Here is a 24,016-nt window from a genome sequence, read left to right on the forward strand (position 1 = left end):
TGCCTTCTCTCAAAATCTTGGAAATTTGGCTCTCTTCTCGTCCCCAGTATTGTCCAAAAGAATGTGGGAATGTCCTCTTTCTGCCCAAGGCTTTCATGAGTTTTTTTTCCCCCCACACTCAAGGCAGGGAATGTTGGCTGGGACACATTATTCTCTTGGAAATGTGACACAGAAATATGAATTTCCATAAGCAAAATTACTCTGTCTGGTTGGGTCTAGACTGTTCTTTGGCCGGCACATTTGCTGGAGTCCACACGGATGCTCTGAGAAGCTGCCCAAACTTGTCCTTTGGGAGGAAAGCAGGTCACCTGGAGCCGTGTTCTCTGTGTGTGTTGGAGGGGGATCCACACATACGAGGAGGGATGACGGGGAAGTTGAATAGTGAATGTAGATGACAACTAAAAGACAACCACAGGCTTTTCTCTCCAGAATCCTACTGAAGCGGTTAGAGCAATTAGCAATAATGAAGTCTCTGTCAGTGTGGATGCAGGCAGCCTGAAACATCAGAGTGGCTGACAGCAGATGGAGGGGGGGACGGACAAGCCCACCGGTTCCCACAGGGAGAAGAAAACTCTTAACTCCTCCCCAGAGCCACTCCTGATTCCTGGCCCCTCTCCACAGAGAAGCCCAGTTCAGGCACACACCGCAAGCCCCCTGGAAAGATGTCCAGTTTGGCACAGTTTGCATTGGGTCCTGGAACTAGGTGGGGTTTGGCCCTCAAGGCCCAGCCCTGTTAGAGAAAAGACACTCCGTCCAGATAACTGCCAGCTGCCCCACCGAGGCAGCCTGGTGTGGGCCCTCAGCCCCAGTATCTAATAATTGCCTTTAACTTTCCTGTTTGTAATTATAATTATAACATGATCTCCTCACTCTGGCAGAACCCTTCTCAAATACAGATTATCTGCCTCCCCAGGAGAGCAGAGGGAAATGTCCGGACTGTAATCTAAGAGTTCTTGTCTTGACTGGGTTATTATTCACTCCTATCTGAGAGCATTTGAAGATCTTCTCAAAGATGGGAAGAATACTTATTGGGTACCTTTCTTGAAAAAACTAGTTGAAGTAGCACTTGAATAGCCTGAGAAATGAATCCGATAAGGGGTGCGCTCTGTGGTCAAGGGCACCCCCGACTTGGGTTTCTGGGTTAACTGCTGAGGACCCCTCATTGTGGGGACAGCCAGCTCCCTGGAGGCGGGAGGCTTGTGGGAACTGTTGTACGGGCGGGGTGGGGGCGCAGCCATTCCCGCGAGACCACGAGCAGGTTAGCGCGAGACCAGAGACGGTGACGGTTAGAGGTCGCTCTCTGCCAACGGTCAGCAGGACAGTGGTCCTGTAGGGGGAGAGCGCAGTAAGAGGTGGACCTCGGCCTCCTGGGCCTCCAGCCCTCTGGACTCAGGCAGCAGGGCAGCTGGACCCCGGGGTCAGGCGGAGGGCTGTGTCCTGCCGGCTACAGACTCCTGCCGTGGCCACCCACTGGCCTTGGTCCAGGCCTGAAGGAGGCGGTGAGCCTCTCCCCACGCCCACCTCGCAGTCTAACAATGGCGGGCATCTCCATGGGTCAAGGTCTGAGGAATCCGGCCCCCACTTGGGTGGCCTGAGGACCCTGAGGGCCGCCGGGTGCTGGATGCCTGGCTCCCTCAAGGATGATGGCCAGGTCGGGTCTGGGGAACCATCCGTGAGGGCGTCTTGGGCTGAGATCCACCTCCTCAGCTGGTCTGGGCACTGGAGGCACGACCTGGGCTAGGGACCAGTGTTCCGGGCAGGGGGACGGGCCTGCTCGGCAACCCCTCCTCAGAGTCAGGCCTGGCCCTCAGAGGTTAGACTTGGAAGTTGAGCCTTGGGACCTTGACAGAGAATAACACTGATTCCGGTGGAGGTTTATGAGAACATGGTGAGCTGACCTCAGGAGGAAGTTTGTGACAGCTAACCTCACCCCTCCTTCACCTCTCCTCTAAAACAGCTTTGCTGAGAACTTCTGGGGCGTTCAAGAGGTTTTAAGGCGTGAGCCACTTGTCCCCTTGCTGGGCTCTGTATTAAGCCTTTCTCTGCTCCAAACCCCAGTGTTTCGATATTTGGGCTCAATGCCAGTGCCCGAGTCTGGGCACACAGACGTGTGTTTGCTTACAGGCTCATGGGAAGAATTCCCGCTGATTTGGAAGGAAGTGATTGGTTGTTATTTACTTATTTGACACTGACTGCTGTTCCACCCTTCCTCTCGTGTCTCCCTCACAGACCGTGTTTGAAAGGAACTGCCGATCCGAGGACTGTGCCGCCGACCTCCAGTTGCAGGGTCAGCTGTTACTCTCCAGGTGAGTTGGTGCCCGCTTCTCCACCTTGTTCTAGGAAGTTCTGGCTCCAGGCTCAAAGTCTATATGTGCAGATTTCCCCACCGAAGAGGGTAGATGCAGTCGGTGGGTTTAAAGTGAATAGTTGTGGTATAAGAAAGCGTTTATTACACTGTAATTTTAACAGCTATTTTTTTTGGGGGGGGGATGGTTTGGGTTTGGTTTTGTTTACAGTCACATATCTCACAATTAGAATTTTATATGTCTTAATTTTCCTGAATATTTTTTTTGTGTGTATGTCAGGAGGTGTATTTTAGGTTTACTCATTGTATTAAGTTGAACCATATGAAATGGCCAGTCTTTAACTATTTGAGACAACCCATATGATCCAGTTTATTATTATATAAAGGTTCTTTTCATTTTCCTCACTTAAAGCATCTGCTTTATCCAGATGGTTAAAAACCAGATGGAGGGGATGGAGGAGAGGGGCAGCTGTCCTGATGAGGGGACAGATGGCCTCTCTCCTGAATCACGGCTTCCTTCCACAGGACGTGACCCCCTGCTAAAGGTGAACCTTCTGTAAAGGCCTTCCTGTTTTCTCTCTGTCAGCCTTTTATTTCAGTCATCTTTTAGGATGAAGACGCTGGTCCTGAGTCGTTTAGCCACATCAGAGAATGGGTTCCTTTTGAGACAATTCGTTCTGAGAGAGTTTTAACCTCCATACTATTTATTACCATTTCTCAACAATAGTCATTGGTGTTGATAGGTATCCTCTGAAATTCATACAGTGTGCCTCAACTGTGAGAGTTAAGTTTGGGGGGAGTGAAAGAAATATCCCATCATGAACCAGTAACTGCACTAGACATTTTTGCTTCTGTTGACAAATAATCTATTATTCATCAAAGGAAAGTAATACTAAGATAATTCTTCATTTGTTTGCATTTATCAGGGGAAAGGTAATGTAAACCACCTCCCCAAGCACACACACACATACTCCTCCAAATCTCTTAAATATTAATTGACATTACTTTTACTTAGAACTTAGTGTAGTACGTTAAAGTAGTACATGTTTTGCCAAGCTTAGAAAATTATTTCAATCTGATAATTGGATATTAGAATTTTTTTAACATTAGTAAGAAGGACCTTCTGGAATTATGAGAGAAACCAATTCTAAGGAAGGTTCATAAGTTATCAGATCGCAACTTTTAGTTTTAGAAAAGTCTTCCAAAAAGTATTTTAGGGGAAAAGGAATATGAAACAAAAATATATGATTTGTTTTTTCTTGAGGCAGACTGTATATAGTGGACATTTATTTTAGATCAGTGAAAACTTCATGGGGTGGGAAAATGTTCACTTGCTCTCAGGTTAAATACTAGAAAAGTTCTGATGTTCTTGTTCCCTGTCAGTGCATGGTCAAACCCATCTCTGTTACACTGTGCTCTTCATATGTTAAAAGGTAAAACCTGAGGCTCGTGGTATCCTTAAAGCTGGCTCTGTTGCCCCACCCTGGCCTCCTAAGAGTATTGGTCAGAACTGGATCTGCTCTCTGGGCCCAGTTACCAATAATACTAGAACAACTGGTGTGGTTGACCAGGGCCCAGACTCCCATATGTATCAGCTAGATAGAACCACAGGAAAGTACTGTGTAACAAACCAGTCAAAACTCAGTGGCTTAAAATCATTTTTTCCTCCTGGATCTGTAGGTCCACTGAGGGTTGGCTGGTCCTGGCTTGATTCAGCTGGGTCCTGGTTGCCTTGCTTATGAATCTGGGGTTCAGCAGAGGGGAGGTGGATCTCCACGAGCCTCAGGTGACTCAGTTCAGCTCTGCTTCATGTGTCTTTCACCATCCTGCTGGAACCAGTGGCCTAAACCGGTATATTCCTCTCACGGCACGGCACCAGTATAAAAGGGCAAGCAGAAACATGCAATAACTCTCAAGGCATAGGCTTAACAACTGGTGTATTTTAACTTCAGCCTTATTTTAATGGTCACAGCAAGTTATGTGCCCAAACTCAAAATCAAGGGACTAGAAGCTATGCTTTGCCTTTTCAGTGAGAAGAACTGCAGTCATACAGCAAAGGAGACAAATTTAGACAGGGGTAAAAAATTGGAACCATAATATAATCTATTCTACTACATAAAGAGTAGGATCGCCCTGTTGCTTTCCTGGTGCCTTATAGTTTTGGGGACTGTTTCAGCCTTTCTTGTAGTTCCATCTTCCTACAATTCATACACAAGACCTAGAGATCGGGGGGTGGGGGTGGGGAAGAGATTTATCAAATCTCCGAAGCAATGTCTTTGGACAAATCTCTGAGCCTCTCCCTCAGATGAGTGATTTCCCAGGAGTCCCCTCGGTCTCTCAAAATAGCCTTTTGGCTGGATTCCCCCATTAAGCAAACCTTCATTATACTCTTGGGCCCATCGTTGCCCCCAAGAGAGCCATCAGAGAAACATTAACTGGTAATTGGACAAGTAGCGATACAAAACCAAGCCCAGGGTTTCAGTTACTTTGAATTTCACCAGATCCTTGTGCAGAGCCAGGCACACAGAGAGAGAAGGTACAGTCAGTAGGCTGCGTATGGAAGCCAAGGTCTGAATTTGGTTGACAAAGACTCGGTGGCTTGAACTAGAAGCGAGCTGTTTTGGTTATCGTTATTGAATTGTTATTGCCTGGGATGGGGTGTACATTCCTTCATTGTTCAAATCAGGGAAGAAACGTGGGCCCTGCTCTCCCAGGGCGCCCAGTGTGGGTGGGAGAGGACGGCTGGGTACCGTCAGTGCCTGGGAGAGGGATAGGTGGGCATCATGGGGCCCTGGAGCAGCTTCCAAGAGAAGCAATCAGGGGAATGCCTCCAGGCATTCTGAGCAGAGGGAAAAGATGAGCAGAGGCACAGAGGCTTTAAGGCAGGCTTCCCATGCAGATCTGCAGGCATCTGGGGTGAAGGAGGTGGTCAGGAGATATTTTTGGCATGAGCTCCTCTACTGTAAACATCTTTGCCACAAGCATTTTTGCTGCAAACGTTTTCACCGTGTAACTAATTGATTGTAAGGCAATTCTCCTGTAAAAGAGAAAAAATAAAAGAGCATCATTAAATAGGGCATAGTGGAACATTAAAAATGAATAATGAAAATTAAAAGGCTATTGCAAAATACAGAATATTTGAATACATTTAAAATGTGATTCATTTTCCTGTTCAGCATTGCACTTTGTCTTTTCTGTTAAGATTTATTTCTCCATTTAGAGAGGCGTCAGTTTCCAAATACTCAGATGCACGTTTGTAACTGAGCTTTGTGCTGTGTTGTGAAAGCCTCTACACTCTTGTGTGTTCCTGGCATCTTGTCACATGTTCACTGATTGATGTTCCAAAGTTCTATGGGAACTGTGGATTCAACTCTGTACCCTCAAATCATCGAAGGATTTGCAAACCGATACGTTTTTATTTTCTAGTATAATATGCAATCCAGCTTTACCCTTTCTTGTTTCATACTTTCAGTAAGTTTTATCACCGTGTCTCCTATCAACTTATATAGTTATTATCATCTACCACATTAAGACTGCCTGTATCCTTGTCACTTTATAGAGCTGTATAAGTGCTAAGATTTATGTGATGTAAATCAACCAGTTCTTTTATCTTTTATGGAAAAATTGCCTTGTGACAAGTTAGTTATCTGAGAAAAATATTTGCTGTAAAAATTCTTGTGATAAAGGTGTTTGTGGCCAAAATACTGATCACTGGTCAGGAGAACACAGGAAGATATAACAGAGAGGAAGAGAGAGAAGCACCAGATTGTGACACACCTTAAGTTTAGGTTTCATCCTGCAGCCAGTGGGCATATAGCAGAAAAATAGCATAAATGCATTTAACCTAATAGGAATGCAGGTGGGCACACCAAAGGGGTGGGGAGAGAGGGATAGGGGGAGAGAAAGGGGCAAGGGCAAGGAGATTGAGAGCCTGGGGGTCATTGGCTTCTCTGTTCCACTGAGAGAAAGTGTGTCCAGCTTGACTTTTGAGTCAGCTACTCTCCCACGCAAAGAGCCAACTCATTGGAAAAAGGACTCTGATGCTGGGAAAGATTGAAGGCCAAAAGAGAAGGGGGCAGCCAAGGATGAGATGGTTAGATAACATCACCAACTCAGTGGACCTGAATTTGAGCAAACTCCAGGAGATAGTGAAGGACGAGAGAGCCTGCCATGCTGCAGTTCATAGAGTCACAAAGACGGACACAGCTTAGTGACTGAACAACAACTCTCCCATCATCTCAGTTCCTGCATCCCTGGCTCAGTTCCTTGGACATCACCTTGGTCTCAGTGCAGGAGCACCTGGGCAGGGTTGGGCTTATGAGAGATGTTTATCTCCATCATGGTGCCTCCCCAAGGGTTTCCAGGGGCCAGTTTTGACACATTTTTTTGCCTTTTGTGCTGTCTTTAGAGCCTAGCTCTCCGTTAGCTGATCTAGATCTAGATCTCCTAGATCTCTTGTTAGCTGTGATCCACTGTATTATAAGGTTGAAGCCAAGGGATAACAGAGAAAAGTTCCTCCGATGACTGGGTAGACAGCACAGTGCAAGGTGTTGTGGGAAGCAGCCCAAAACCCATAGACTGAGGAGTCTTTGTTTTGAAAAAAGAGAGAAAGACATCTGGGAATGATTGGGTCACCCCGAGTGGTCAGGGATCAAGCCAGGAAGTGCTATCTGTAACTGGGACTCATAGATGTTTTTATTTTTCTCTCCAGAGAGCATGAATTCTGGCAGGCCTGTTGTCTCTTAAAACAATCAACTCTTCAATTAAGTCTACAATCTTTAATGGTCTTGAGCCTTGTTCTAAAACCTGCCATTTCCAAAATGTCCAGGCATAAGGAGGAAGCTTTTTAGTTTCTTTAAATAGGACTGAAAATTCCATTTGTAAAATGATGTAGCTATGTTTCATTTCTTTTGTCTGAATACTTATAGTACCTAAGAGTATATCACATATGATTAAGATAAAGAAAAGAGAAATATACACCATGGAAGCTAAGTTAAAAGAATTTTTTTTGATGTATCCCATATGAGACAGTGGAAATTTCAGTGCCTTCTGGCTAGCCAACTCCTATAATGAAAGAACTCTTAAGGGAAGTGAAAAGGAGCAATGAGAATATTTATGAAGTTGGAAGAACCATCTAGTGACCACTTATAATGGTCCTATGACTGTAGCCTTAGTAATGTGATTATCTTTGTGGAGATGGGGGACCAAGTGCATTTCTCTAAACCCTTGGCTGGGAGGTTTTCATGGGTATCTCAGATTTTCATGGGTATTTTCGTGTCCATGGAAAACCAGTCTTCAAGGGGAGGATCAATATACCTAGGATCGTGGTGAAGGGTTGGGTGGCCGTTTAGAGTTTAAAGTAAATTGTTTACCTTTTTAAAAATGGAAAAATGACCAGAATCATCAACTGCATAGCACAGGGTAGAAGTAGCATTGTCTTCTTTTATGAAGGCGAAGACACTCCTGTTTATTGAGTTCCTACCATGCACTAGCTTCCCTATAGTGTCCACTGTAGTATCTTATCAGCTGCACAACCTTGGGAAAGTTGCTTCACACCTCTGTGCCTCTGTTTTCTCATCTGTAAAATGGGAGCATAGTAGCACCATCTTGCAAAGTTGTTTTGAGTAGCTAGTGAATTAAAACATATTTAATTGCTTCTGAAAGCTTGGCATTATAACAAACACTCAGTCAATGAGAGTTATCATTATTATTTCATTTAATCTGGCCAGTGACAATGAGAAGTAAATATTATTACGCTCTTTTTGGTGGGGAGGATGCAGAGGCTTGGGGAGGCAGGTTACTTATTCAAGGGCTCACAGTGGTCAGGCCGTAGGTGATCAAAGCTGGAAATGTCCAATTCTGCATCCCGCTCTCTTCCTGTGAACTGGCCTCAGTTGCTGCTGGGTGTCATAATCAGCTGATTCTGGACTAGAAGGACCAAGGCTGGGGAGCTGGGAATAAAGCTTCCTTTGTGTGGAAAGCCCCAGTTCAGAAAGGAGGTGTATGGGTGAAAAAAAATGCATCCTCAAAGATCCCTCCTATCTATCTAGTCATGCTCCCCCTGTGATGTCTGACATGTGAGGTGCTGTCCAAAAGTTTTTCTCCTCAGAGACCACAGACACCAGTTCTGCTGGGTCCAAATGATAGTTTAAGCATCAAGTCAGGATATTCTTAATATGTGTAGGCTGGATTTTTCTCTCATTATTGTTACTACTTTGTAAAGGAAGATGAATAGGACTGATCAGAATCCTGGAAAACTTTTGCCCTTGCCAGAATATTAGCCTTGTGATTCAGTATTTTTTTCCCTTCACCGTCTGCCCAAGATGTGGGACCAAAAAAGTACAGAAGTTTGTTGATTGAGAGCAGCTGGCTTTTGTAGTGGCTGTTTCTGGAATCTCTGGAAACAGGAATGGTTTTATTCAGTGGTGTGTTCTTGAAAGAAAGGTGAAATGCTCCAGTGAAAAGAACCTTTTGAATGAGAGTCAAAGGATTTCTCATCTGCACTCTTCTCTTCTCCCTCCTCTGATAGGGATTCTCTGAGGAGGCAGTACGTGTCTCCCCCACATTTCAGGACCACATCAAGATGAACAGGTTTGTGGGTGATCATTCTGTTATAGTTACCTAAGCAAAGGGTGAGATGTAACCCCCTAGGAAGGCGACCAAAGAGTAAGGTAAACAAAGAGACATTCACACCCTGGAAGAGGTAGTGAAGGGTGCGGTACTTTTGCAGAATATGTCTACTCACTTGATAAGAAGTGATAAACTGCTGATACATTCACCTACATGGCAAATGTAAATGGAGTACTTGTCATGGATGTACCAGGCTTGGTGGAAATGAATATAAACTACTGCATCATGATGCTCTTGATCTAGAAGGGGAAACACACATGGAAATAGTAATTGTAATTTACTGTGGTTGTTATAATCATGGGAACATGAGGGAATTCCCTGAAAGCACAAGGAAAGAGGCCCTCCACCCTGTCTGAGTGTGAGTCCTCTCTGAAACAGACCCTCAGGCAAGGATTTGGGTGGAAGTAATTTGAGAAGTGCAGAGAACAAAAGTAAAGGAGTAAAGAAACTTAGAGGGAAGCCTACTATTAAGGGTGCACCACACACCAGTGTATCAGTTAGTTATTGCTGAGTAACAAATCACCCCAAACTTCACGCCTTGGGGAAAAACACCATTTACTCAGCTCCAGATTCTATGACTCAGCTATTTGGGTCTTCTGGTCTCATGGGCTTCCATATGGACCTGTAGCCAACTTCGGGTTGGCTAGGTGTTCCTGTTGGGGGCAGGGAAGGGGTCCAAAAACTAGAATGCAGTCCACAAGGTCCCATGAGGCCTGTCACAAAACTGGTCTGTTCTCGCTTTTTGCCACATTCTGTTCACTGAAGCAAAGTCACACACAGGTCTAGCCAGATTCAAGGGATGGGGAAATAAACTCTGCTTCCTGATGGGAGGATCTGTGTGTCAGAAGACAAACTATGTGAATAAAGAGGCTACCAGTTAGCCCATCATATCCAGGTGGCACAGGGTATATTGGATCTTCATCCTGCAGGGAAACACTGGGTAATGATGGGAAATGTGCAGCTTAAAATGACTGCCTCTGAGGGGTAAAGGGGATGGGTTGTTTGTACATCAGCTATGGAGAGTCGTTAGTTGAAAGCTTCTCTGGGCTTGGGTGGGCCCTTCTAGGCTGTGACAGACAGCAGCCTTGTTCTCATCCAGAAAGGTTCAGACCCTGGCACCTGGAAATCAGCAGGAACATTCGAAAAAGTCTGACGGGGGTGATAGGGGCATAGACGATATCTGTTGCACCCACTTTCTCAAAGAATCTCAGTTGATGAGTTTATTCTGGAATTTCCAGTGAGAGTATCAAAAACCACCTTTTGACACCAAGACTTCTTTCCACTATCTTCCTGGGAATGCTTTCTTTCCACATTTCCACGCTCCTGACTTTCTCCATTACTATGGTAATTTGATTTCCTGTTGTATTCATTCGCATCTTAGTCTGTTGTCCCTTCTCTCCCAAGCATCACCACACTTTGCCCACCTGCTGAAGGGAATTTGGCTGTAGGGGATACCCATAAGTCAAGTACAGGACTGGGAGCTTTGTCCCCCGTTTTCCTGAGGACAGCAGAAATGGCAGGTGAGGGAAGTGTCCACAGCACATGTTGTGCAGAGAGGATCTGACCTCTGCCCAGTCCGTCCTCCCGGGAGGGCCCTGGGTGGGGATAGGCCACACAGCTGTGCAGTTTTGCAGCCCTGACGGCAGCCCGACTCGGGATAAGCACAGACGGCTGGCAACTCCACTGTCCTACAAAGTAACTCAGACGGGGTGGAAACAAGCCCAGCTCGCTGTTTATTTGTGGTTGGTGATTCTCATGGATAGAACAGTATTTCAGCAGCAGAGCAAGTAGCTGGTGGGCAGGGATTTGAGTCACTTTTCTGGGGTTAGAAAGAAAGTTCAATGGAGTAGCAAGAGGAAAAAAAAAAAACCCGTTGGGAGGTTCTTGAGGCCACATCCAGTGTTCTACGGCCTCTGACTTTAAATAGCCGTGGCAGCTTGGGGAACCTGGCCTGTCTCTTGCTCTCACAGTGACATGCTGCTAACCAGGTGGGAAATACCTTCCTATCTCCAGGAGGATCTGATTTGTAGCTTCCCAAAGAGTGAACCAGCTTCGGTGTGAGGCCCTACCACACTTAAGCAGCGGAGATCCATTCCAAGGAATATCGGGTTTCAGGGACAGCCCTCCCCCTGCTAAGCAGACACTGGCTGAGATTTTCCATCTGGATGGTAAGAGGATGGGGAATCCATAGAGGAGCCTTGAAGATGGAGCTGAGGGGTAACCATGGCAACTGTGGAAGAGGCTGGGACCAGGCTCATAGCTCCCTCTCCAGCCACCTGGGAAGGCTGGACTTGTCTTACAGGGGTACCTAATAAAATATTATTTTTCATTTTTTAATTATTTTTATTTTATAGATTTTCTAGTGTGTACCTATAAAATATTATTTGCTATTATTTTCCCTGGCTTCCAAGTAGGGCCAACCATCAGAGGTTTTATGTATAAGCATCTTTCCAGCAGGGCCAAAATGATATGGCTGTGATTTTCCTCCTCACTGGACACTCAACCTAAGAAAAAGGTTTATCAAAAGAATGTAGCAGCTGGATTCCTCACTTCTATCAGATCAGGAGTGAATGGGGAGCCATGTGCTCTTTTTTTACTAAGATTTTACAGCTTACTCTGTGTGACTGTGGTATTGGTCTCTTGCCACAAACACTAGACTCACCCATCCCGAGGCAGACTTAGTTACTGGAAGAAAAGCCAAATTCCGAAGATTTACAGTTGTTTTGTTTTCTGAAGTAAATCTACCCCTGCACATATTTTTCTTGCACACGCCCTCTTATTAACATCTCTCCATTTGTTGTGTCCAGCTGAGTGATTGAGCATGCACCCAAGTTTGTTCTGAGCCACCTAATACAACCTTAGGCGAATCAGAAAGTTGACCCTGCTTCTCTTGGCAGAAGGAAAAGAGAGGCCACTTTAGCTTTCTTCCTAAGAGTAACCTCCCTCCAGAGCCAAGGTGACAGACAGGCTTGGGTAGATCATGAGCTGCCCATGCATTACAGGTAAAGACCTACATTTTATGAGTCTTTCTCCTTGACTCCATTCCAGGTTATCTTGACCCAAAAATGACAAGGCTGGGGAAAGCCTGTCCCAAATCCCTTTAAGAGTGTAGGTGCCCTGTTCGCAGCTGCCATTAAGTGTTGGCTGCCAAGGGCTCACAGCTGCCCCTCCTCTGATCTGGAGAAGGGCCCTTGCTTCATGGGAGTCACCTTGCCTGGGAGTTTACACCCACCCTGGGTAACCCTAGCCATTGACTGGCTGATTTAGGGTACAAAAAGCCAGCCTCTTGCCTCAAGTACTGGTGTTTCTAGGCTGTGTTTTGTGCTCCAGAGCCCCCTGTGAATAAGGGTCATGGCCAGACTCTACCCAAGAGCACCTGCTTCCTGTGGCATCCTCCTCAACTACCTGAATTCTTGCTGCCAGAGAACCCCACCTAAGATGCTGGAGAACTCACACCTCACAGTTTGTTTCTTCTTAGATCTCCTGGCCAAGAAGTCTGAATCCTTTTCAGAACTGTGGGTTTCAAAAGGAAGCCAAATTCAATGTTTATCAGATATGAGCAGGGGAAAACAGTTGCTTTTATCTGCCTTCTTGGAATTGGAGGGTTTCTGAATTTTTAAAAACCTAGCCTGTGGGGTGATGGATAGAAGGTCCCCGCAGGGGGTGAGTGGGACTTTGTGTCTTTTAGGATTACTTCTGGTTGTTTCTTCCCCAGGACTTTGTTTTTAAAGAGAAGTATTCAGACACTGGGATAAAGGAGAGGGGCCCCTGTGAGAGATGGCTTTCACTGCAAAATACCCTCCCAGTGGGAGCCAAGGGCAGATACAGTCCTCAGGGCATGAAAGATGCATGATATTCAGGTGGTGTGAGCAGCCTTTTCACCTAGGAGCACTGGCTCTTTTTTAATAATGTTTTCTGTGATAATGAGATTTGAACAAGAGGTGAATGCTATTGTTTCAGTCCACAATTGTATTCCTTCAAGGGGAAAAAAAAGTTTTTTTTAAAGTTTTCATTTTTTTTTTCTGGGAGAAAATTATCAGTTGTGTGAGAGAACACAATCTATTTAACTTCCTGAACCAAGAAGGAGAAAATTCTCATTTAGGTACCTCTCTGTGCAGCCTCCCCAGGTTCGTCGGTTTTAAAAATGGCTCATGGTTAGTCCCAGGACAGAAGGATTAAGGTGAAGGAAACCAACAGCAGTTACAAATCTCTTATCCTACACCTTTTGGAAATGCACTTCTTTTCCTCCCTGCATCAGAGGCTGAGCATGCTGTCCATCCCTTCCTCCACCTGACCTGTCATCGTCACTGGTGGCTCCGCAGCACTGAGTCAGGCCCTCCCTCTCACCTGCCATAGGATGGAGGTTCCTAACCTGGTCCAAACCCCTGGTGGTCTGTGCGTGGAATTCAATGGGGTCTGTGAACTTAGATAGGAAAACAGTCACAATTTAACTTTCACTAACTCCAGAGAAAAATTTAGCATCATGGTGAAGTTTAGCATCATAGTCAATTATGGATGTAGACAACAAAGCAGAGTAATATTAACAGGAAATTCTGTGGCTGTCACATATAAAAATCACTGATGTTTTTACATCAAGTTTCAGTGTTGAAGATATTTCAATGTATCATTCACATTCATCCCCATGTTAAAGTTATGGAAGCAGTATGATCCACCCCAAACCTTATTATTCAGTGTTATCTTAAAAGAATAATTATTCATAAACCACATATTTTTAACAAAATTATCACTGCATTTTTATATAGCTGGTTTCTTTGTAACTCTCTTTTTCATTTTATGCATTTAAAAACATTTTGAGAAGGGGTCTGTTCAATTCACTAGACTGCCAAGAGTATCTGGTGACACAAAAACAGTTTAAAAACCCCAATTCTAGAAGTTTTCCCTGATTTGGGGGAAAGATACATGTTGGAGAAATAAACATTTTGCTCTGCTTCCTGGAATAGACAAAAGATTTTTATTATAATATCCAGGACTGAGACTTTATTATAAGGCTGGTGTCATGTTGCATTTTTCTGTTTTTTTCTGTTTTTTTTTTTAAATGTGAGACCGAACTTAGATGCCACTGGAGAAAGTGTTTGCCTGACCTGGTATCTCCCAGCATCTGCCATACCCTGGTGATGAAGTAAACATTCATTCCTTGTTTGAGTTTGTTAAAGACACAGCTGACTATCTCTTACAGCTTAGGTGAGCTCTAGAAAACCAACACTTCAGGTCCAAAGCAGAAAACCTGGGCATCGTGGTGCATGTGGCAGCCACTCTAGGGACACGTGGGCATTTGCGGTTGTTCAAAGTGCTGCACCTGATGTGTCTATTCTTGTTTCTACCTTTGGGGACCCAGGTGGAAAGAGCCACTTTCCTCTGGTCCCTGAGACTGCTCGCCTCACAGGAAGAAGGTTCCAAATGCAAGTAGGCCTGTAATTTCAATACGCTTTATTGTCTGTGACCGTTTATATCCTCTATTTGGTCCTTGAGCCAGAAACCGGGGAAAATGATGGCCATTAAGAATTATTCATGCAGGGACTACAGTAGCCCTGCTGACTTGGGCTGTCTTGAGTTGTCTGGCCTGCCAGCGACCGTGAAATGTAGGTCCGCTGTTTGCATTTCGAATGTGTGGTGGCCGGGTTTGATGGGCGGCGTGTGTGGCGCAGGGTGGCACCGGGCCACTGCTGGTCAGGTCATCCATCACCACACACCATCCCCACCATGACATCAGACCTCTGGGCAGCCCGCAAATTTGGGGAATTCCTCTGCCCCCCAAAGTATTCTTTGTCTTTAATCCAGTTGTTACAGTGAGTGAACCTGATTTGTTCCAGATGTCATAAGATTTAGTGATTCCGGAAACTACTCCTCAAGTCAAGGCTGATGAGGATTTGAATTCCTCTGTTCGCTGGGAACCAGCAGTTCTTTTCACAGTTAAGCAGATGGGGCAGGAGGAGGGAACCTAAGCTGCTTGAAGGGACAAGGCGGGCCCTTGGGCTTCTCATGTTTGCCTCGTTAGTAAGAAAGTAGCCTTTGAAGCAAATACTGATTCTATAGCTAAATGAGTTATTGAATGAGCCAAAGTTGAGGCCACATTGATGCTAGCTAGCAAAGTCAGTGAGGACATAGACATATTATTTATTTTTTAAAGTAACATGTATTTACATGGATGATCTGAATGTTGCTAGGGAAACCACTGATTTAGCTTTACTCACCTTGAAAATACTTTTCACTTACTTTAATGAGCATAAAACCATCCTAAGGGGGTATGTATGCGGGAGATACAGATATTTCTGGTTTCATATAAATGGTTTTCAAAGCAGAAATTTACTCCCAGGAGTCATTTCCCTGACCCACTGTAAGCTTTAGTTGACATGCCTTACAGAGGTGCCCCGTGATCTCTGGAGTTAATAGCCATGTGGGCCTCTTTTGCATGATTAGAAGGGATTTAAAAGCATGGCAAGACGTGAAGCACATCTCAAAGTCTATGCATAGTAGCCCACTGTTGGAGAATGTTACAACCTATACCCATAGAAATAGCATATTCTTTTTAACAGAATGTTATTATTGGTTTATGCAGGTTTTTTTTGTTTATGCAGATTTTGAGGACACAAGCAATATAAATATTAAAGCTTCTTAAAATTATGGATTTAAAGCAAAAGCTTTGTTGTTATTGTTTAGTCGGTAAGTCATCGCCAACTCTTTGTGACCCCACGGACTGCAGCACACCAGGCTCTTTTGTCCTCTGTGTCTCCTGGATTTTGTTCAAATTCATGTCCATTGAGTCAGGGATGATATCTAGCCATCTCATCCTCTGCTGCCCCATTCTCCTCCTGCATCTCTTTCCCAGCATCAGGGATTTTTTTCAATGAGTCAGCTCTTTGCATCAAATGGCCAAAGTATTAGAGCTTCAGCAACAGTCCTTCCAGTGAACATTCAGGCTTGATTTCCTTAGGGTTGGCTGGTTTGATATCCTTACAGTCCAAGTTGGTTTTTTTTTTAATTAATTTTTTTTTATTGAAGGATAATTGCTTTACAGAATTTTGTTGTTTCCTGTCAAACCTCAACATGAGTCAGCCATAGGTATACATATATCCCCTCCCTTTTGAATCTCCCTCCCATCTCCCTCCCCATCCCACCCCTCTCGATTGATACAGAGCCCCTGTTTGAGTTTCCTGAGACATACAGCAAATTCCTGTTGGCTATCTGTTTTACATGTGGTAATAGACGTTTCCATGTTACTCTTTCCACACAGCTCACCCTCTCCTCTCCTCTCCCCGTGTCCATAAGTCTATACTCTATGTCTTTCTCTACTGCTGCCCTGTAAATAAATTCTTCAGTACCATTTTTCTAGGTTCCATGTATATGCATTAGAATACGATATTTATCTTTCTCTTTCTGACTCACTTCACTCTGTATAATAGATTCTAGGTTCATCCACCTCATCAGAACTGACTCAAATGCATTCCTTTTTATGGCTGAGTAATATTCCATTGTGTATATGTACCACAACTTCTTTATCCATTCATCTGTCGATGGACATCTAGGTTGCTTCCATGTTCTAGCTATTGTAAGTAGTGCTGCAATGAACAGTGGGATACATGTGTCTTTTTCAGTTTTGGTTTCTTCAGGGTATATGCCTAGGAGTGGGATTGCTGGGTCATATGGTAGTTTTATTCCTAGTTTCTTAAGGAATCTCCGTGCCATCTTCCATAGTGGCTGTATCAATTTACATTCCCACCAACAGCGCGTGAGTGTTCCTTTTCTCCACACCCTCTCCAGCATTTATTGTTTGTAGACTTTTTGATGATGGCCATTCTGACTGGTGTGAGGTGATATCTCATTGTAGTTTTGATTTGCATTACTCTAATAATGAGTGATGTTGAGCATCTTTTCATGTCTTTGTTAGCTATCTGGATGTCTTCTTTGGAGAAATGTCTGTTTAAGTCTTTTTCCTACTTTTTGATTGGGCTGTTTGTTTTTCTGGCATTGAATTACATGAGTTGCTTGTATATTTTAGAAATTAATCCTTTGTCAGTTGTTTCATTTGCTTTTATTTTCTCCCATTTCGAGAGGTGTCTTTTCACCTTGCTTATAGTTTCCTTTGCTGTGCAAAAGCTTTTAAGTTTAGCCAGGTCCCACTTGTTTACTTTTGTTTTTATTTCCATTACTTAGGAGGTGGGTCATAGAGGATCTTGCTTTAATTTATGTCATCGAGTGTTCTGCCTTTGTTTTCCTCTAAGAGTTTTTATAGTTTCTGGTCATACATTTAGGTCGTTAATCCAAAGGACTCTTAAAGAGTATTTGAAAGGAGACAAATGCCCAGATAGATGCTACTTGGAGGTCTGGAACAAGCTGTGTAAGTGACCCAGGGATTCAGCTGAAGCCTGGCCCAGATGACTGGGGTATGTATCCAGGGAAACCAAGGTCAGGAGGAGAAGCTGAGTGGTGGCAGAGGTGTGTGGATTGGGCATGCCTGAGAAGCAGGTGGGTCCCAGATGTGGCACTAAGTTTTGGACACAGTGAAACAACATGTTGCAGGATCCCTAAGGGAATCCTGAGGTGGTCAGTATGAGGATCACCAAATCAGTTGAAGCAGGTGATTCCTGGGTGAGGCTGCAAACCACAGGAGGTTGCCCACACCCTGGGCTTATGTGGGGCCAGCTGTAGGATAACCACAGGACAAGACAAATAATTGGGCATAAGTAACAGCTCTTATTATTCAAGAGTATATTAAAATATAAAACAAGATTAGATTTGATTTCTTAAATCTAGTCAAAACTGTGTCTTTTAGGTAGTATCTTTTTTGGGTGTTTCTTGGTGATTTTTTTTTTTTTTAACCAAAAGAATGTTTTTACGAAAAAAAAAAAAAAAAAAGAAGTGATATCTTTATTCATGGTCTTGGTTAATAAAATAAATTCCTAAATTCTTGCCACAATAGCTATAACCTTCAAAATCAGGAAACTTTAATGATTTTTCATGACAGTGACAATTGATATTTGGATTTATACTTTCATGTTTCAGTGAGAGGTGCTGGAATAGGCAGTAAAACTAATTAAACTAAATAGCAAAGAAAGTAAATAACTAAAATAAGCCATCAAGACAAAAACAATTCCATCCCTGTAGGAAAGGGACTTTTGACTGAATGCTTTGTAGTCCCTTGCTGGAACTCAAGTGTTCCTTGTCCAGAATCCACCATGAGAGAACTGAGGAAAGGATAGCTTCCCCAGCTTGTTACAAGCCAAGAGTAAGGGACTAAGAGTCTAAAACCATAATGCATTAACCCATTCACCACCTTTCTTTGCTCTGCTCCTAGGGCGCCTAACTCTGGAAAACTACATGTCCCAGGCTCCTTTGCCAGCAAACATACTGTTAAATTTGGCCAGTGAGAGCACTGGGTGAGAGGTTAGAGGGAGAAAGAAGGAGAAAAGTCAAGGTATTTCTCCCCAACCCCACCCACTTCATGCAGTATCTCTGGCAATACCTGTGACCCATCTGTGGTCTCATCCCCTTCTGGCAGTCCCAGCTCTGGTCACAGCCTCCACCCACTGACCCTCTATCTTCTAATAGTTGCTTTTAATCTCTTGTTTTCCTCATCTCCCCTTGTTTTCTCTTTTGGCTCTTCTAGCACCTTTGTACCCAAGTCCTCATTTTAATCCCTTCCAGAGAACTACCTGACACGGACTCTGTTTTCTAAGCTAGACATATACTGGTGCAGTGGGTTTGAATCCTGGCATGGCCACTAGGTAAATTGATACTACCACACAAGTCATGCAATAAGTTCTTAAGCCACTCACATTATTTTGTACTCATTGTCTTTGTCTGCAAAATAGGGAGGAGATAGCTATATAATCAATTCTGGAGTCCATTTCATCTTTAAAAGACCATGAGTCTCTAAACTTTGATCTTATAAACATGGGTGTGTTATTGCATCTCTCTTGGAGAAGTTTTTGTCATTTACTCCCCAGGACATAGCTTATTCTTCATAATCCTCTGTGTGTACAGAATGTGGTGAGGGCATTTCCACTAGCATCTTAATTCTAAAGGTTGGTGTTGGCAGCTTTGTTCTTTGAAGATATAAAAATGTTGGTATTTTGAAAATGAGTTTTTATATGGTTTAGTTTAGATTGCTAAGGAGTTGCCTGTGTCACAAGGAGAAGCCTCCAGTCTGGCTCTTTGAATGCAAATGCTTCTGTAATGAAGACTCTCAGGGGTGTTGGGCCAGCTCTCATGTACAGCAGTAGGCTTAACTATAAAAGCGCTCAGCCTGTGGGGTGAACAGAGGCTGAAGACTAATAGCCATGATGACATTCTCGGACAAAGTGGTGTCAACACTTGCAACTTGGAGGTATTGGCAACTGTGTTCCTGGGTTGGGAAGCTAAGGACAGTGTTACCGAGTGCATGCCTTGCAGAACTGGGCTCATAAACTTGTGTTTGCTGCCATCTGTATTTTCTCATATTGGTCCCTAGTCATTCTTCTCAAAGTGAATTGCACTGAGGAAACTCAGAAATTCAGATACCACCCTCAGATTCAGCAAGGGTGGCATGCTGTCTGTCTTAAGGTGCACTAGATTAGGGCTGGTACAGCAGACTAGTCTACTTTTAAGAGCAATTTCCAGTCATAGACAACCAGAACAGCACCCTTGGTGCAACCCATTGGTAGTCAGCTCTGGGTAAGGGGTGTATTCAGTCACCCATACCTATGTTTCCTAGATCCGTGGGAAGAAATGGAGACTATAGCATCTGAGTTGGATCCTTGTGACAGTTGCACAGGGAGGCAAGTGAACAGAATGTGGATCACAAGGGTTGGAGAGAGGTTTCTCCACAGCCTTGAGCCCCTTCCAGATGGTCAAAGATAACAGGATTAGCTGATGTGACCTGCCAGCAACAGACCTCAAGGCCTCATTCACTGGGTCGTAAAGTTGGTGTAGGGTCCCCATCAGCAGGCACTGTCAGTGATGTCAAATCTCTTTACTCTTGTGTGCTGTCCTGGTGTCTGCCTGCTCTGCCCACTGGGTAGTGGGCCAGAGGTGCTGGAATAGATGTCCTCTCTCTCCCACATCAGCCATCAACCAATAACTGGAGTCCGCATATAAATTCTTCCTTCACTGCACAGATGGGACAATTCAAGGCATTCCTTATGGCCTAGATCTGTGTGGCTTACTCCCTTTCTCCTACCATGTCACATGTAACCCATGAGGTTCACCTGCCCAATGCACAACTTGGGGCATCAGATTTTGGTAAAACTCAAAATTACTTTCTAAGAAAGAAAAGTACATATGTGGGATGCCTTTCCTTTTTTAAAAAAAAATATATTTTACAATATTTATTATAGCCTTTTACAACCGAGTGAGTTTCAGGAAGCTAAATATTATCAATTTTTTGTCTTTAAGTACTCAATTTTATTTTTACCCCAGTTTACTTATCGTAGACCTCTGCTTCATATGAGCAAAACTGTACCACTGAAAACTAGTCACAAATCAGCAATATATTAAAAATAAAATATGTAGAATTTACTGAGAGGCTAGAACAGTTCTGGTGGATAGAAATATAATGTAAGCCACATAGGCGAGTTTAAACTTTCTGACTGCTTTCTGGTAGTCAACATTGAAAAATTAAAGTGGAACCTTATGTGACAGATTTTATTTAGTATATCAAAAATCACTTAAATGTATCATTAATGCAAAAGCAACGATTGAGATTTTTAAATCCTTGTTTGTTTTATTGCACCGAGTCTTTGGAATCTGATGTGTCTTTTACACTAACTCAGATCTGCCACATGGTCAGTGCTCAAAAGGTCCATGTGTCCTGTAGCTATAGTATCTGACAGCACAGATCTGGAACTTGTACTTCAGGGTTGACCCACTCACTCGACAAGGAAGCTGGGGTAATTACATGCCAGTTCCCTTCAGTCATTAGTTGAGGACTGCTACAGAGAATATCAGTGGCTTAATTCTTAGGCACTTAACTGACCTGCAGCAAAAAAAGTCCTCCAGTAAAAGATGGGGATGGTAGCAAATAGGATTGCAGCCTTGGAGGCTGTAGTGAAAAGGCCCCTAGGAACAGGAGCAGAACCACCCGTAGCCTACTAGGTTTCGCAATACCTTCACTTTGATGCCTTATTATATATTACCAAATGACTTGCAACACACTTGGTGTTAGTGACCCAAGATGACTGTAAAGTTTACTGGCCTACAAAGATAAACTCAGAACTCTGACATTCAAGGCCCATGGGGATCTGGGCACATCCTACATATTCTATTTGCCTTCTAGCCATCATTTTGCTAAGAATGTCCTGCCTCTTTTCATATTATTTCTGAGTCATTTCTATCCCTATATCTGTTGTTGTTGTTTTTTTTTCTCTCTGCCTGGAATGTCCTTCCTTTTTATCCACCCCTCATGCCCCTTATCCTTGTAAGATGTGACTCATTTCTACATCTCATACGGAACTTCTGATGATAACTTCAGTCTCCAGTGATTTTTTCACTTTGTATTTCTCGTGCATCTTATCCAGCACCTGTTCCTTTGGCATGACTTCTCTCATCCACTTCATGGTGCAGCTCCTTCACATAATACTCAGTTTATTTGGTGCTTTGTGTTCATATTTCTCATAGGAAGACTTCAGATGAGCAACTGTGGTTTTATAGTTGTTTTTTTTTTAATGTTTGTAATTTTAAGCACTAATTGTTAAAAGGCTCTGATAGTTGTCAACAAAGTGCCAAGAAAGAGATTGCCCAACAGAGCTGCTGAAGGCATCTGGAATAATCCTAATTGCCTCCACCAATTTCAAGGAAAATTGTCAAGAGGAAAATAAGCACCCCCAATAGCTTTCGTAAAGAGATGACATTTCTCAGTGTTCTAAATATTGAAAATGGTAAGAAGGCAACTACAATTTCATTTCTCATCTTATACTCAAATAAGTTTTATGTAGATTTTATACCATTTAGTTGTATTTTTTTTTTTTTTTTTGTACTTCAGGAGTAATGGGCATAGAAGGAGGATCGCTGGACCAGAAATTAGGATGGCTGCCTGGCTCTGGCACTGTCTGCTGTGTGCCCGCAGGAAAGTGGCTAATTCTGGCCTTTTTCTGCAAAATGATAACTCAAATGAGTTCTCATTCAGCTGTCGAATTCCATTTCTGATTTTATGATATCTGCTCATTTTTAAGAATAGGCACCATTGTTTATGATTTAAATTGCGGTGGCTATAATTCATGTCATTGCTTTTATGGCACATTGTTGAGGATATCTGTGATTTGTTGGATGCTGAATCCTTACTCAGGAATGCAGCCCCAATTTTGACATTTCTCCTATGGGAGAATATGTTCTGCTTCACTGTGTCCTTTTTAATATGATTTCCATGAATGGAAGAACTAGAGTGTGTGCGTGTATGTGTGTGAATAGTCAGTCAGCCACATTTTTGCTGACAGGGCCATCATCCCATTAATTGTAGGATTCATGGTTCACTTCCTTGATAATACGTTGCCTAATATCCCCCATGGCCCTCTCCTAATCTCACTGTCCCTGCAGAATCCCTTCTTTGTACTCTCATCACATAAAGGATCTCATAAGGATGTTTCCTTATCTCTTAGCACACACTGACATCAACTTGTATCTCACATGTTTGTTTCCTCCACTGGACTGAGAACTTCCTGAGGGATGGAATTTGTATCCATGGTGCCTCAGTTGAGCAGGTAATTTTAAATAGTGATGACTAGATAAATGATTAGAAAGAGGAAGGAGGGGAGGATAGACTGGAGGATGGAAGGAGGAAGGCAGGGAAGGAAGAATAGATGGATTTGACTGCCCTACACTACTGTCCTGGGCTTTGCAGATGTTGTTGTTGTTCAATTGCCCAGTTGTGTCTGACTCTTTGCCACCGCATGGACTGCTGCATGCCAGGCCTCCCTGTCCCTCTGGAGTTTGCCCAAGTTCATGTCTATTGCATTGGTGATACTGTCCAGCCATCTCATCCTCTGACTCCCTCTTCTCCCTCTGCGCTCAGTCTTTCCCAGCATCAGGGACTTTTCCAGTGGGTTGGCTGTTTGTATCGGGTGACCAAAATACTGGAGCTTCAGCTTCAGCATCAGTCCTTCCAATGAGTATTCAGGGTTGATTTCCCCTAAGATTGACTGGTTTGATCTCCTTGCTGTCCAAGGGACTCTCAGGAGTCATCAATTCTTTGGTACTCTGCTTTCTTTATGGTCCAGCTCTCACAACTATACATGACCCCTGGGAAGACCATAGCCTTGACTATATGGACCTTTCTTGGCAGGGTGATGTCACTCTCTGCTTTTCAACACACTTGTTTGCTTTCCTGCCAAGAAGCAATCATCTTCTGATTTCATGGCTGCAGTCACCATCCACAGTGATTTTAGAGCCCAAGAAGAGGAAATCTGTCACTGCTTCCACTTTTTCCCCTTCTATTTACCATGAAGTAATGGGGCTTGATGCCATTATCTTAGTTATTGTTGTTTTTTTTTAATATTTAGTTTCAAGCCAGATTTTTCAGTCTCCTTCTTTACCTTCATCTTAGTTCTTTAGTTCCTCTTTGCTTTCTGCCATTAGAGTGGTATCATCTGCATATCTGAGATTGTTGATATTTCTCCCACCTGTCTTAATCCCAGTTTATAACTCATCCAGCCTGGCATTTCTCATGATGTGCTCAGCATATAAGTTAAATAAACAGGGTGACAACAGACAGCCCTGTTGTATCCTTTTCTCAATCTTGAACCAATCAGTTGTTACATATAGGGTTCTAACTGTTGCTTCTTGACCCACATACAGGTTTCTCAGGAGACAGGTAAGATGGTCTGGTATTCCCATCTCTTTAAGAGCTTTCCCCAGTTTGTTATGATCTACACAGTCAAAGGCTTTAGCATAGTCGATGAAACAGAGATATTATATGTTTTTCTGGAATTCCCTTGCTTTCTCTGTGATCCTACAAATGTCGGCAATTTGATTTCTGGTTCCTCTGCCTTTTCTAAAACCCAGCTTGGCTATCTGGAAGTTCTTGGTTCACATAATACTGAAGCCTAGCATGCAAGATTTTAAGCATGACCTTATTATCATGGGAGATGAGTG

At 43.6% G+C, this 24,016-nt stretch overlaps 1 protein-coding gene across 4 annotated transcripts in view; it reads left to right on the forward strand.

Moving 5' to 3' along the window:
* The window catches only part of ITGA9 (integrin subunit alpha 9), a 356,853-nt gene that overhangs the window by 190,285 nt on the left and 142,552 nt on the right, over positions 1-24,016 (forward strand). For all 4 annotated transcript variants that reach the window (XR_011483592.1, XM_070455419.1, XM_070455417.1 and 1 more), the window contains exon 17: positions 2,230-2,306. Coding sequence is in view for 3 of the 4 variants with exons in the window: in XM_070455419.1 (XP_070311520.1) it covers positions 2,230-2,306 (77 nt within the window). In the remaining variant the exon portion in view is untranslated. The remainder of the gene's footprint in view (positions 1-2,229; positions 2,307-24,016) is intronic.

Source organism: Odocoileus virginianus, chromosome 26 (genome assembly GCF_023699985.2).
Source record: "Odocoileus virginianus isolate 20LAN1187 ecotype Illinois chromosome 26, Ovbor_1.2, whole genome shotgun sequence".
NCBI classification, from domain to species: domain Eukaryota; kingdom Metazoa; phylum Chordata; class Mammalia; order Artiodactyla; family Cervidae; genus Odocoileus; species Odocoileus virginianus.